General features: G+C 52.6%; 6 protein-coding genes across 6 annotated transcripts; 3 read left to right on the top strand and 3 right to left on the bottom strand.

Annotated features, from left to right (window-relative positions):
• Positions 1-80: 80 nt before the first annotated feature.
• Positions 81-614, bottom strand: M409DRAFT_27632 (uncharacterized protein; the record flags this gene model as incomplete). Its single annotated transcript, XM_033808651.1, has 2 exons — positions 81-326; positions 432-614. 2 exons carry the CDS (start codon positions 612-614, stop codon positions 81-83), a joined length of 429 nt encoding a protein of 142 aa, XP_033662794.1.
• Positions 615-2665: 2051 nt separating this feature from the next.
• On the top strand, positions 2666-3729 carry M409DRAFT_69436 (uncharacterized protein; the record flags this gene model as incomplete). Its single annotated transcript, XM_033818292.1, has 4 exons — positions 2666-2900; positions 2954-3172; positions 3316-3552; positions 3605-3729. 4 exons carry the CDS (start codon positions 2666-2668, stop codon positions 3727-3729), a joined length of 816 nt encoding a protein of 271 aa, XP_033662795.1.
• Positions 3730-4007: 278 nt separating this feature from the next.
• Positions 4008-4826, top strand: M409DRAFT_69437 (uncharacterized protein; the record flags this gene model as incomplete). The annotated part of the gene is made up of 1 exon (XM_033818293.1): positions 4008-4826. One exon carries the CDS (start codon positions 4008-4010, stop codon positions 4824-4826), a length of 819 nt encoding a protein of 272 aa, XP_033662796.1.
• A 719-nt stretch (positions 4827-5545) lies between these two features.
• M409DRAFT_58684 (uncharacterized protein) lies at positions 5546-6946 on the bottom strand (the record flags this gene model as incomplete). Its single annotated transcript, XM_033813977.1, has 2 exons — positions 5546-6558; positions 6616-6946. 2 exons carry the CDS (start codon positions 6944-6946, stop codon positions 5546-5548), a joined length of 1344 nt encoding a protein of 447 aa, XP_033662797.1.
• A 1178-nt stretch (positions 6947-8124) lies between these two features.
• On the top strand, positions 8125-9809 carry M409DRAFT_27636 (uncharacterized protein; the record flags this gene model as incomplete). The annotated part of the gene is made up of 3 exons (XM_033808652.1): positions 8125-8557; positions 8607-8896; positions 8958-9809. The coding sequence occupies 3 exons, from the start codon at positions 8125-8127 to the stop codon at positions 9807-9809; spliced, it is 1575 nt and encodes a 524-aa protein (XP_033662798.1).
• A 324-nt stretch (positions 9810-10133) lies between these two features.
• Positions 10134-11324, bottom strand: M409DRAFT_27637 (uncharacterized protein; the record flags this gene model as incomplete). Its single annotated transcript, XM_033808653.1, has 5 exons — positions 10134-10535; positions 10592-10776; positions 10843-10899; positions 10953-11097; positions 11157-11324. 5 exons carry the CDS (start codon positions 11322-11324, stop codon positions 10134-10136), a joined length of 957 nt encoding a protein of 318 aa, XP_033662799.1.
• Positions 11325-11976: the final 652 nt, after the last annotated feature.

Below are 11976 nucleotides of genomic sequence, written 5' to 3' on the forward strand. Positions count from 1 at the left end.
CGTCAAGAGGAGGCCGTCTAGATTAGATCGTCTGATTGAAGTAGTCGTTTGAACAGTCGCAACCGTTCGCAAGGATGCTCTTAAGCCTTCTTCTCACTCGATGCCCTGTGATAAGTATCCAAATCGGTGTACTTCGCACTCGCCACTTCCGTCGCCAATGATCCAACATTCTGACTGACCTCTCCGACAGCAAGACCAGTCAAGTATGTCGCCGCATTCGTCGCCCCAGCCTCAGCAAACTCCTGAGCCGCAAACTCGCAGCCAGGCGCGAACCCCATCCCAACCGCCGCTCCAGCACCCACAGTGAACGCGGCAAATGCAGTATCCTTCCAATCTTCAGCATGCTTCGTGTGTCCTCGCCTCATCAACTCCGCGTGAATCATATCTAATCGTCGTTTGGCGACATGTCAATTTCGAGCCGCGATGCCCACGCCGATGAAGCTGATACCCAGTGTGAAAGGGGCTTGAGCCGTGCCGACCCAGGCGCCGAGCTTGCCGCCTTTGCGTTTTCGTACGTTGTGCTTGTCGCTGAACTTGAGCTCTTCTGTAGGGGTCTTTCGAAGTCTTCTGACGAACTCGTCGTCGTCGAGCCAGAAGAAGTCTCCCAGTGTCATCGTGGCTCGGCCGATTGTTTTTGATGGAGGGGAGAGTGTAGGCCGTTCCGTGGCTTGAGAGCCCAGCTCTCTGGCAATGAGAAAGTCTTGCGTGAAGCTGGATGGACGGCAGGATGGTTGGACGCGGCACTCACCATTCTTATTATACTTTGACCACGACTCCTCAGCCTGATGAGGCTTTCCATGGTGTGGCAGGAACCGCACCACAAGACTCACCTCGCGCCATGGGCACAACACAAATGCTGTGCTAACAACTGCTGTGCGCGAAACCCCATTTCCAGATATGTCTGACCAAATCCTTCACCGACATGTTCGCTGTGAGGCTGAGAACAACATCGAAGCTAATGCTGTATAACCGCAAGGGCGACTATCATTGGTGCTTTCGAGGCCAAGCTTTTCCGTAAATAGGTAACGAAGGTCGCATGCTCTGTTGTTGGGGGCCAAAAGACGGCTGGGGAGTACATATGTACTCTGCCGTCTGCAAGCGAGCTGATGAGCCACAGAAGCTGGGTTACGGCCGGTATGAGATGTCGGATTGGCTTCTTGCCTTACCTTCCGTCCTCACCGTCCTCTTCAGAAATCGTAGAAACAATTTCAATCAGACTGGAGAGCCAGACAGAGGAAGCCATCGTGCTCAGGAGCCTTCTTCCATAAGACTGCAGCATTCTAGTGAATGAAGTTCGTCTTGCATCGCGTGTCTCGTGCCCCTGAGCACAGGACCATCAAGAACGCGCTTGTTTTCCAGCATGGCTGCTAAAAGCTCGAGGTTAGAAACATGTGTCCTCCGGTAGACTCGTTGTGCCTGTGCTCGCGCAATCCAAGACCTTCGTCTTCTTTCGAAGCCTTGAACTTCACAAAGGTAAAGTGCGGATACTAACCCCTTGTTGGAAACAGTACTCCTCGGAGGTACAGCGTCGCTCAATACGCGGCAGTGGCTTGCCCGGCGCAGATTGGTTCAGGCGGTATGAGATTCGGTTTGACGTACACCTGGGTAGTAGCACGGTGCGACTTGAGCGTTGCTTGTGCGAATGAGAATCGCCAACACAGTAATGACACAGCAAAGGAGATAAGATGACATCCCTCAAGGCTCGAAGCATTAGAAAGGCATCTCGAAACTCATGGTCGTCGGAGCTTCGAAGATAGAGGTCTTTATGAGAAGCCGAATGTTCGTTGGCCTGAAGTGTTGCGCCGATGCGCCCTGGTAGGACAGAATTCCAGTGGCTGTAGCCAGATGCTTCCAGACTGACAAAGTGTGGTAACAGTAATCTCCAGCTTCTTTTGACATGGAACTCAGGAAGGCGAATGTTGGTTCGCCAGGCAAGGCTGCTGAATTAATGTTGTCCTCCTGCTCCAGAACGCCTCCATTTTACCCCCAGCAGCCGGTGAGGCGTAGTTCGTCATTTGTGCAAGCAGCGCAAGAAACACAAAGGTCTGAAGAAGAGAATGGAGATTCAATGTTTGTCGGTGACGTTCATCCCTGATGCCAAGTCGCATGCACCGAAATTATCCATGGGAATCCACGTTCAGGGGCACATACATCCTTGCCCGCGTATATACCGGCCCAGCTTGAAAAGATCTCTAAGCTCCCAAAATGGCTGAATTTGTACGGATCACGAAGGCTTGTCTCTATTGGCGTATCCCGCAATAAGAAATTGCCATTGCCATTGTGGAAGGGTAGGTGCTGTCAGCTTTCAAGGCTCGTCTCGGTCTCGCCTTCTCTCCTTCAACAACATTTCGTCTTTCATTTGTGTCGGCGTTCAAGATGTTTCGGCATTTGCTTCCTTTTGTGTTCCTCCTGGTTGGTTCCCTGTCGCCTGTTGTGGCTCATTCGCATGGACATGCCCATGCGCATTTGCACAAACCCCGTCAAGCACAGCCTCAGGATGCCAAAGCCCGATGGGAGCAGCTGCACCAGAACTACTTGACCAATGTGAGAGACAGCCTGGAAGAGAATGGTCAATGTACTTGGGATAATATGGTGGTGCGGAGAGAATGGTGCGTACCGTCCAAGAACGTGCTTGGCGTGGCGATTCTGACCAAATAGGGGTGACATGAGTGTCGAGTCTCGAAAAGAGTACATCTCGGCCTTGTACTGCTTAAAGGATAAGCCAGCACAGACGAACCAAGACGACTTCCCAGGTGCTCGTACTCGATGGGATGACTTTGCCGTCGGCCATCTGATTAATGTCATGAGCGTCCATCGCTCTCCGTGGCTGGCGGTCTGGCACAGACACTACAACTGGCGACTTGAGCGTGCTCTTCGAGAGGAGTGTGGTTACACTGGAGGTGCGACATCCAATTAACTCGTCACCGCCGGCGTATTACTGACCCTCGTCTAGGCTTGCCATACTGGCACTGGTCCAAGTACCTCGACCAAGACATCAACACCTGGCCGCTTTTCGACGGTTCGGAGACCTCCATCTCCGGAAATGGCACGCAGACTGGACCGCAATGCGCCTGTGTCGGAAGCGGGCCTCTCGCAAACTGGACAATCAATCTCGGACCGCAGGGAGAAGGAACTTGGGGATGCAAACGAAACCCTCAATCCGATGGTCGCGGTTAGAATCCAAGCTGCATCGAGCGGACGTTCAATCTTGACTCCTTGGCTAACGTCAAGTACTCGGATATCGTGTATACGATTGATCAGGCGCCGGGTAAGTGATTCTCCAATGGTGAAAGGAGCAGCACTGACAGATCGCAGATGCAAATGCCTTTGCCAGATTGTTGGAGCTGGAATCCCCGGGCACTCACAATGCGCCCCATCTTTTCATGGGCGGGACACAGATCGACGTGACGTTCTCTTCGCAAGATCCTTGGTTCTTCTTCCATCATGCGATGGTTGACTTCGTCTGGACGGTTTGGCAAAGTGTGGACTTCGACGCGAGAACGACGACGCTGCCGGAGCCTTCCATATTTGATGAAATGAGAAGTCAAGGATGTGAGTCGAATATACAAATCTGGTGTCAGCAAAGTACTGACGATTGAATTAGGGGGTTTGCCTACACCGCGAGTCAGTCTCGACAGCCAGATATACCTTTCGCCAGTTTTCAACAACATTACCGTGAGGGAAGCAATGTGGACGACCAGGAATCTGTACTGTTACAGATATGAGTGAGGAGCAAGTCGGCGTTTCGGTCGATGTGAGTAATGTAGTACAGCTAATGTATACGCGGAACCGTAATAGGCCAAGTTTCTGTGGCATTTCTTGGCTCTCAATGTTTCGTTCAGCGGCAAGTGCTACGTTCTTCAAAACTACACCTCAGCTGCCACTGCACACAGCTTCTTGTTCGACATCATTGCGGAAAGTCGTATGATGATGCCTTACAAAGACCTATTCCCAGGATAGATTGTCAGCTCTCGGACAAGTTCAAAATCAGCAAAATCAAGCCCACCATGAGCACCAACGCCGCCCTCACGTTCTACGACATAGCTTCAGCCCCGCCATTGAAGACCTTTGCGCCAAACCCGTGGAAGACCCGCCTGGCCCTCAACTTCAAAGGCATTCCATACCAGACGAAATGGGTCTCAGTACTGGATATCAGCTCGCTGAGGGAAGAGCTTGGTGTGCGAGCAAACCGCACGCTTCCGGATGGCACTCCGCTTCACACGCTGCCCATGATTCAGGACGCCGTCACTAAAGAGATTGTCGGAGACTCCTTTGAGATCGTCTTGTATCTCGACCGCGCCTACCCAGACAGTCCGAAGCTCCTCCGCCCGTATACGGCAGGCCTGACCGCTGCCTTCAATGCTCACATGGACGAAGTCTTCACCAAGCACCTGGGATTGTGCACTCGGACGTCATTCGATCCCGCAGTTGTGGAAGAAGTCATGGCCATGTTTGCCAAGCGATTCGGTGTGTCATCCCTCGCCGACATGCAGCTCAGCAACGAGCAGCGAGAGGATATGTTCGTCTCGTTCGAAGTCGCACTCGGCGAGCTGACAAAGGCCTACAATCACACTGGAGGCACGGCGGATCGCGTCTGGAGGACTACAGGAACAGCAAAGGAGCAGACGCAGCGGTCGGGTCGTGAGAGTGCAGGATTGTTCCTGGATGGGGAAGAGCCCGCCTACGCCGACTTCATCGTTGGTGCATGGCTGAAACACTTTGAAGCAGATATGGTGCCAAAAGACTGGGAGCGGGTATGCTCATGGCAAGATGGACGATGGGGAAAGATGGTAGCTGCTCTGGATCAATGGAGTGAGATGAAGTGAAAGGTGAAGGGTGAGGCATAGTGAGTGATGCCCGACAGGCGCGTTACGCGTAGATCAAAATACTATCGTCATTGGCTCGGATCAAAGTTTCAGCGACACCGAAATCCAGCCACATCATATCAAAAAATTTGACCGCTTCTTCTCCACCGAACCAGTGCCCAATTCAATGAACTTCTCGACTGCAAAAAGACAAAACATTCAGCACCCGGTATTCCCACGTGGTCACCCACCGTAGTACTAATCAGGCGATTACGTGCTTAAATATGCGAGAGCGGACGGGATCGCTTGCTTTCACGCATCTGTGGCCGAATGTGGTGGAACCGTGTTTGCACAAATTAAGTAGGTAAAATCATGCGGCCACCAGGAGGATCAACCGGAAGTGAGCACGATCCGTGCAACTTTTGCAGGGACAGGCGATAAAGACTGCACCGGCATTTGGCTGAACGGATTATGCCTAGCCGGAGCAACAGCCGAGGATGAACAATCAGAGTCGAGATGGCCTCTTGTCATCTACCTATGCCCGAATGTGCAAGGATGTTCTTCATCCTATCTGAGCATGGAGATTCGCGGATTACAACTAGATGAATTCAAAATCTACTCTATATAGCCAAACGCCATCAAATGCATCTACCTCTATTCCCTCTTGAGCAAAAACGAAAAACCAATTCACCTGTCCCTCCCCACATCTGATATCTCCTCGAAAGGATCCAGACGTTCTCTCAGTAAACAAAAGGAATGATCCGATACGGCACAACCCGACAATACTCCTCCCACTTCTCCCCATACTTGTTGCGACACCTCCTTTCGTCCCTCTGGCTGCGGTGGTACAGCAGAATGCACATGTAGATGAAGTATGACCAAGGCAGGATATTCTTGAACCCGCACGTCGCACACCAAGCCCATGTCTGCACCAGATCGGCGAGGTAGTTCGAGTGTCTCGCGAGACCCCACCAGCCGGACGTCAGGAGAAGAGTATCGTGCACTTTGCCGTCTGCGGTTCGGTAGCTGCAGGTGATGAAGGTTGCTTTGCGGCCCCAGATGCGTGCGGAGTCTGGGTTCGTACGGACGTGGTCTCTTTGATAGTTAGACTCGCGGAAGATGGCGTAGCCGAAGAAGCCGAGGGCGACGAGGGCAGCTGCTTGGATTGGGGTGAGATATGTTGGGTATCGTGCCAAGTACTGGAATTGCAGGGTGTAGAATGTTGGCAAGAAAGTGCTATCTCCCCACGCCAGCATAAGTCCGAAATGATCGTGGCTGATGTCGATGGTCCTGAGGTACCAGTCTTCGTTGTAAAAGAAGTCGACGACGTAGGTGGTTTGGAGAATGAGGACGATTAACATCGACTCGGTGACGTGTCCAAGAGTCTGGTATTGATACGCCGCCCACGAAAGACCGATCAATGACCACGCAACGATACCAGGGCGTCCGTTGTGGAAGAACTTGAAGTCCCAGTACTCGCCAAATCGTGGGTTGAGCTCGACGCCAGCCCAGAAGTCGGAGATCCAGGAGCCGCTGAATTTGCGGTCTTCGGGGTGCGAAGGGAACCAGTAGGCTTTGATCTGGGCGAGGAATCCCAGGAAGAAGCCGTACACGTTGACCATGACCAAGAGGCCTTCCCAATGCTTGGCGATCATGGCTGGATCGATAAGGCCGAGCACGGAGGCTGAGAGGAACAGGATGTGCGTGACTGCCCAAGCCGCGAGGCCATTCGTGGTATAGCTGAGGAGATTGCCTGCGTGAAGATTAGCATGTTGTCAAACTTGAAGATTTCCTTGCTCTCTTTCGATACCTCCTGGTGTGCGTTGACCGAACGCTTTTGCACCTGGCAACACTCCATACAGCAAAGTCTGCAAGAGCAGCCAAGCGACATAGCCAGCAAATGTCACTACGGTCGGGCGTGGGAGATTGTGAACAAGGAAACGAATCGGCCCCTGAGAAAATGCGGCCCGAATGGCACCTGTCAAAGATCCTCTATACTGCTCAAGTGCGATCCAGTTCAGAATCACCAAGGTCGGGCAGCCGATGATGAGGCCTAAGACGCCGATGGTGTTTCTCTTGCTCGCCGTGGAACTGATGCCCCAGTTGACGAAAGGGACCTGTTTGGCCGTGTCTGTGGCCATGACCTTGGGTTTGGGGGTCGCGAGTACCTTTCCCATGGCTCTGGTTACTGATATGTCGGCAGGCTGTATTGAATGCGTGGTATTTCGTGGAATGATGGAGATGGTAATGCGTCTTGATCATGGTGGCGCCGACTCGAGGGTTTTATGTTTTCTTGCATTGTGCAACACAGCCAGTGCTCGTTGCTGTCCATGACGAAGTTGGTAGTTGGTTGATTGTAGGCTGCCACATTCAGAATCAGCCCATTCTGTCATCGGCATTAGAGATTTTTAGTCCTCTCGCTGTATACCGTTTAAAGTGTAGCGGAGCGAAGAAGACCGTCTGCGTGTGCCCTAAGAATCATTGGAATGAAGTCGCTGCGCCAGAATAGATCGCTGGATGCGGGAGCAGGCAGACCCACTAGCAGTCGAGCCAATACCAAAACTGAAGGCTGTGGTGTCAAGGGTTAGTCAACAGCCCAAGGGATTATGTTCCTCCTGACAACACGAAATCGGCCATCGATGGCCGGAGTCAGCGCACCGACATCCCGCGTCAGGGCAAAAGAGACCGTATAACGCATGAACGGATGCGTGCGTATTCGGTGAGCAGAAGCGTACCCGACGCGAGTTGTGCGTACTATGAATGCGATTGTCGAGCGTATGCTATGCGGCCTTCCTTCACACTGGTCAAATCAACGTATGGCTTGACGCTGGGTCAGCTGCCGCTCAGGAGCCGAGTTATGCAAGCGTCATCGTGTTTGCCGTCGAGGTGAAGAGAGAGAGAGAGAGAGAGTCAGATGATGACGCGCGAACAGCCTTCACTTTAAAATTGAGGCTTGACCAAAACGAGTAGCAGGAGATCGGCATAAAAATTACCGATTCAGTCCTGGGGCTGACAAAGGGTATACCAGCTCTCGCACTTCTTCATCCATTGCCGTTAGTCAACATTGCTTTGAAAGAGGCTTGGTTGACATTTTCCCATAAGGTGGCGACGGTGCATAACTCTGGGCAGGGCTGTGTCTTGGTTTGATTCCTCATGAAGTCGTACGATCTTCGCAGAATGTTCAGATAAACCATGGCCAGTCCTGGTAGTTGCACTCGCTGCTGCGGTTGATGGCGTGTTCATCGAACCCTCATACCTCATTGAGTGGATTCGGTATACCAGCAAGACTCATCTTGAATCACTCCGACCAATCGCAATCATGCTGGCCGGGACCGAGATCCTATTCATCAACAAGACCGCTCGGTCAGGCAAGCTGTCGAGAAGTCGAGGAGCGGAACGGGCACGCATATACAGCCACGTTCAACGTGGCCCCCACAATCAGGCTCCGCTGAAGACCCCCAAGCCGGACGAGGTGCTGTACCAGCTGCCTGACTCGTGGCCAATAGAGCCGGTTCTGGGAGGATCGAATAGCCCGCCGATAGGTCGCCAGAAGCAGCGATCTCCATTGAGCGCACGCAAGGCAAAGGGCGAGGTACGAACGGATAATGCAGCAGATGCCCTGCAGGCCCTGCAGCTTTCGCCAGAGCCACAGAAGCTAGCGCCGCTGAATACTCTGAGTGGAGGAGTCGGAGATCCCTTCGACAGCCTTAAGGCGCCCATGAGCCCGTACATGGAGGACCTGTTCAAATTTTGTAGGCCTTGCACCATGAGTTTTATGATCATGGCTGATTCAACTCGCAGACAGCAGTGATGTCGTGCCTCGCATCTTTCCGATAAAAGAGGTCGCCAAAACCGCTCGACTTTACACTCTCACGCAAGCCTTCGAAGACCCACTCCAGCGCGATACGTTGCTATGTACCACGTCTGCGGCAATCTATGCCGATAGTGGTGTCACTCGGCATGGCATCGCCGCAATGACCTTCAAAGGCAAGGCGCTTGCGAGTCTTCAAAGTCGGCTTGCACTTCGCAAACGAAGCAAAGCGACCACCTTCTCAAGCATGTACGCGGTGGCGTTGTTGCTCTTCGTCGAGGTGAGGGCCAGCCAGTCAGTCGTGATCATCGCAAGTCTCTTTACTGACCAGTTATTTGCAGTGCCTTCTTGGCAACGAGGCCGACTTGGAAGCGCACATAGCAGGGCTGAAACAGCTCGTAGACGACTCCGACATCCAGCTTGTCGACAGTCCTCTCTGCATCTTCGCGACACTTTTTGCCTGTAGCTATCTCGGCGCAGCATTGCTGGACGTTGCTCCGAGTCTTAAACCAATCCATTTCAGCGATCCGAATCAACTTTCCGAAAAGGCTCAGATAGAGCTGCATGGCGTTCTCAATGGGCCATCACCAATGGCGCCTCAACTTCTCGGCAAATACGCAGATTTCCTTGGCCCTGCACTATTGGAGGTGGCGACTGAGCAGCGGACCGTGATGCACTTCCGCTGTATCTGCGGGCGTGGCGTTTACGATCCATCTCCAGCAGACGTGCAGTACATCTACGGCCAAGAAATGTCGGTGGAATACCAGCTGACGGCATTGCGGGCGGACAAGACACTCTCACCGGCTCAGCATGCCGTAAGGCTTGCTCTGTTCGTCTTTTCGCAGCCTTTCATTCTGGTGGCTAAGCCGAATGCTGCTTTCTGTCGCGCCATGACAAAGCGAATGAAGAACTGGCTGGAAAAGTCCGACTTGGTCGATCTTTGGGCGCCAAGATGCGATCTGTTGTTCTGGGTGCTCTTCGTCACGGCGCATATCTCGATTGGAGAAGCAGAGTGGCCATGGGTGCTGTCCTATCTGTCTACATTGATCAGCTTTCTTGGTCTGCAGTCGGTTGAAGAGATGGAGAAACTTTTGACTGGCTTTTACTACAATCCGCTGTTTTTCAGAGTAACGGCGGAGAAGATTTGGGCGGAGCATGAGATCTTTATGTCATCTAATGACCTTCGACATTGAGCGACATCGCATTGCCCGGTAAACCATCAGCAGGATCCATGTTGTCGGTGTCAAGACACCAACAGGACCACCGGGTAGTGAAAAAAGAATAAATCGGCTCGTACACAAGACTTCTGTGATTGTCCTTTGACCCGGAGTCTAGATTTGTGTCGTTGTCCGGACTGAAAAAGGAGGTGACGTTGGGGTGGCTGGAAAGCGCGACATGGTCCATGCGTTCGCGTCGCCTTCGTGAGTGCCCAAATCCAATGACTTCCTCTCTAACTCTATCATCAACATATTCTATATCTCATCAGTAATTAATATACGAACACATGGCCGCGCTCGTCACCGCCTCTCCGTTGAGGAATATTCAGCATCAAGCTCAGCCGGCTCCCGGGCCTCGCCTGAAAGCTCAGCATCCACGCCTCTATCAGTGCCCAATTCATTCCGACCTGGTCCATATATCTCCGCAACAACAGCTGTCTTCGTCTCTGCCGGCGTCTCAGGGATCTCGCGCATTTCTTCGTCCTCGAGTTGTAATGGTGTCGGTTGAGCACTTCGGTCCCATCGTCTCCGGAGAAGGAAGAATATGAGTGCGGCCAGCAGTGCCACGCCAGCCAACACGCCGATGACAACGCCTGCTATTGCACCGCCACTCAGTCCTGATCCCGATGAGCTATCTGGAGCTGCGGTCGTAGACTGAGTTGCAGAAGCAAGTGTTGCGGGTGATGTTGTCGTCGCGTTGTGCTCTGCCGGCCCGTCAGCATTTAATCAAGGCGCCATGTGAACGCTACCAAACTTACGCTGTTGGCGGTGTGGAAAACGGTCACTTGCGCTTCTTGGGCAGAATATCCGTCCATAGGGTGTGCGTAGACTTGTGCGCCAGCAGCTGTTGCTGTGAAGGGAATCGTGGCGCTAATGCTCTTGTCGTTGTATTGGGTTACTTGCGTAAGCACTTGACCGCTACTGAGATCCGAATAACATGTTCCTACAGGTCGGCAAATCACGTCAGCAGAGACACACCAACTATGGAGAAGCCACTGAGCGATCGCACCTCCAGCCTGGACGATATCCATCCACCGTAGTCTTAGGACTGGCCAATGAGTAGTCTCTACGACGCTCGTTAGCGGATCATCTATGCATTGCGGCGTCACATCCTCTCACTCACGGTGGACAACAAGCGATGTAATTGCCTGGAGCCGTCATGACCGTTTCCCAGCTCAGCGGGCACACCAATGGGATCATCGCAGGCACGATCGACGACACCATTCCGGTAACTTGGCCCGTGAATGTTGTTGACGTTGTGGTACTGGTGTAGTCTTCAAGCCATTCGGATGGATAACAAGTGGATACTGTACCTCCACTAACTGGTACAGGCTCGTTGATCCAGATTTCAGACCGCGGCGCAAGCATGCCGAACATCAACGACGTCTGAGTGCATCTTGCTGGCGGTGTGAAAGCCGTCGTCAAGGCACTCGCATCTCCGGTGGCTGTCGTGGCAGCGGACGTCGAAGACGCAGCTGTGGTGGTCGACATCTCCCAAAACCGTCTGCTCTCCTTTCCCGGATTGGATGATTCTTGGTTCTCGGTATTTTCAAGAGACTTGTGGCGTCGCAGAAGCAACGAAAAGATCTCTTGGTTGTCTTGGGGAACTTGGAGACGAGACACCGGAGCGCGACAACATGGGCGAAGCGGCTCGAAGGATTTTGGTTATATGAACCTCCATGTCTGGTTGCCGAGACGAGGACATCAGCCTAATTTGCCTAACTAAATTCGACTACATGATGGATTTCAGGCAACCCACGATACTGGTCAACAGCACAACCCGACATTCTCACGGACTATTTGTATACCAAATGTGGTTCCTTGCCCTGCTTGGCCGAAAAAACAAACAGGGGAATTCAAGCCGCAGCATCTAGTCAAATCCTTCAACATGCTTAAGCGGCTCTAGTGAACTAGGCCGAGGACTTGCCAGCTTTAAAACAATCATTCGCTCGTACTAGAGAACCGGGGACCTTTCAGCTCCCCCACGTGTACGTGTGCAGTTGAATGTACGACTGCAGTCTCCAAACCCACGGGTTTAGTAATCAACAAGCATACGACTTCGTGAACTATTCTTGAACTCAGTCTATATGAAAGCTGAATTGGGCACATTCGTCCCTATGGGGTCAGCCTGACCCACACTCCA

The sequence above is a fragment of the Zasmidium cellare genome (assembly GCF_010093935.1).
Source record: "Zasmidium cellare ATCC 36951 unplaced genomic scaffold M409scaffold_38, whole genome shotgun sequence".
NCBI lineage: Eukaryota > Fungi > Ascomycota > Dothideomycetes > Mycosphaerellales > Mycosphaerellaceae > Zasmidium > Zasmidium cellare.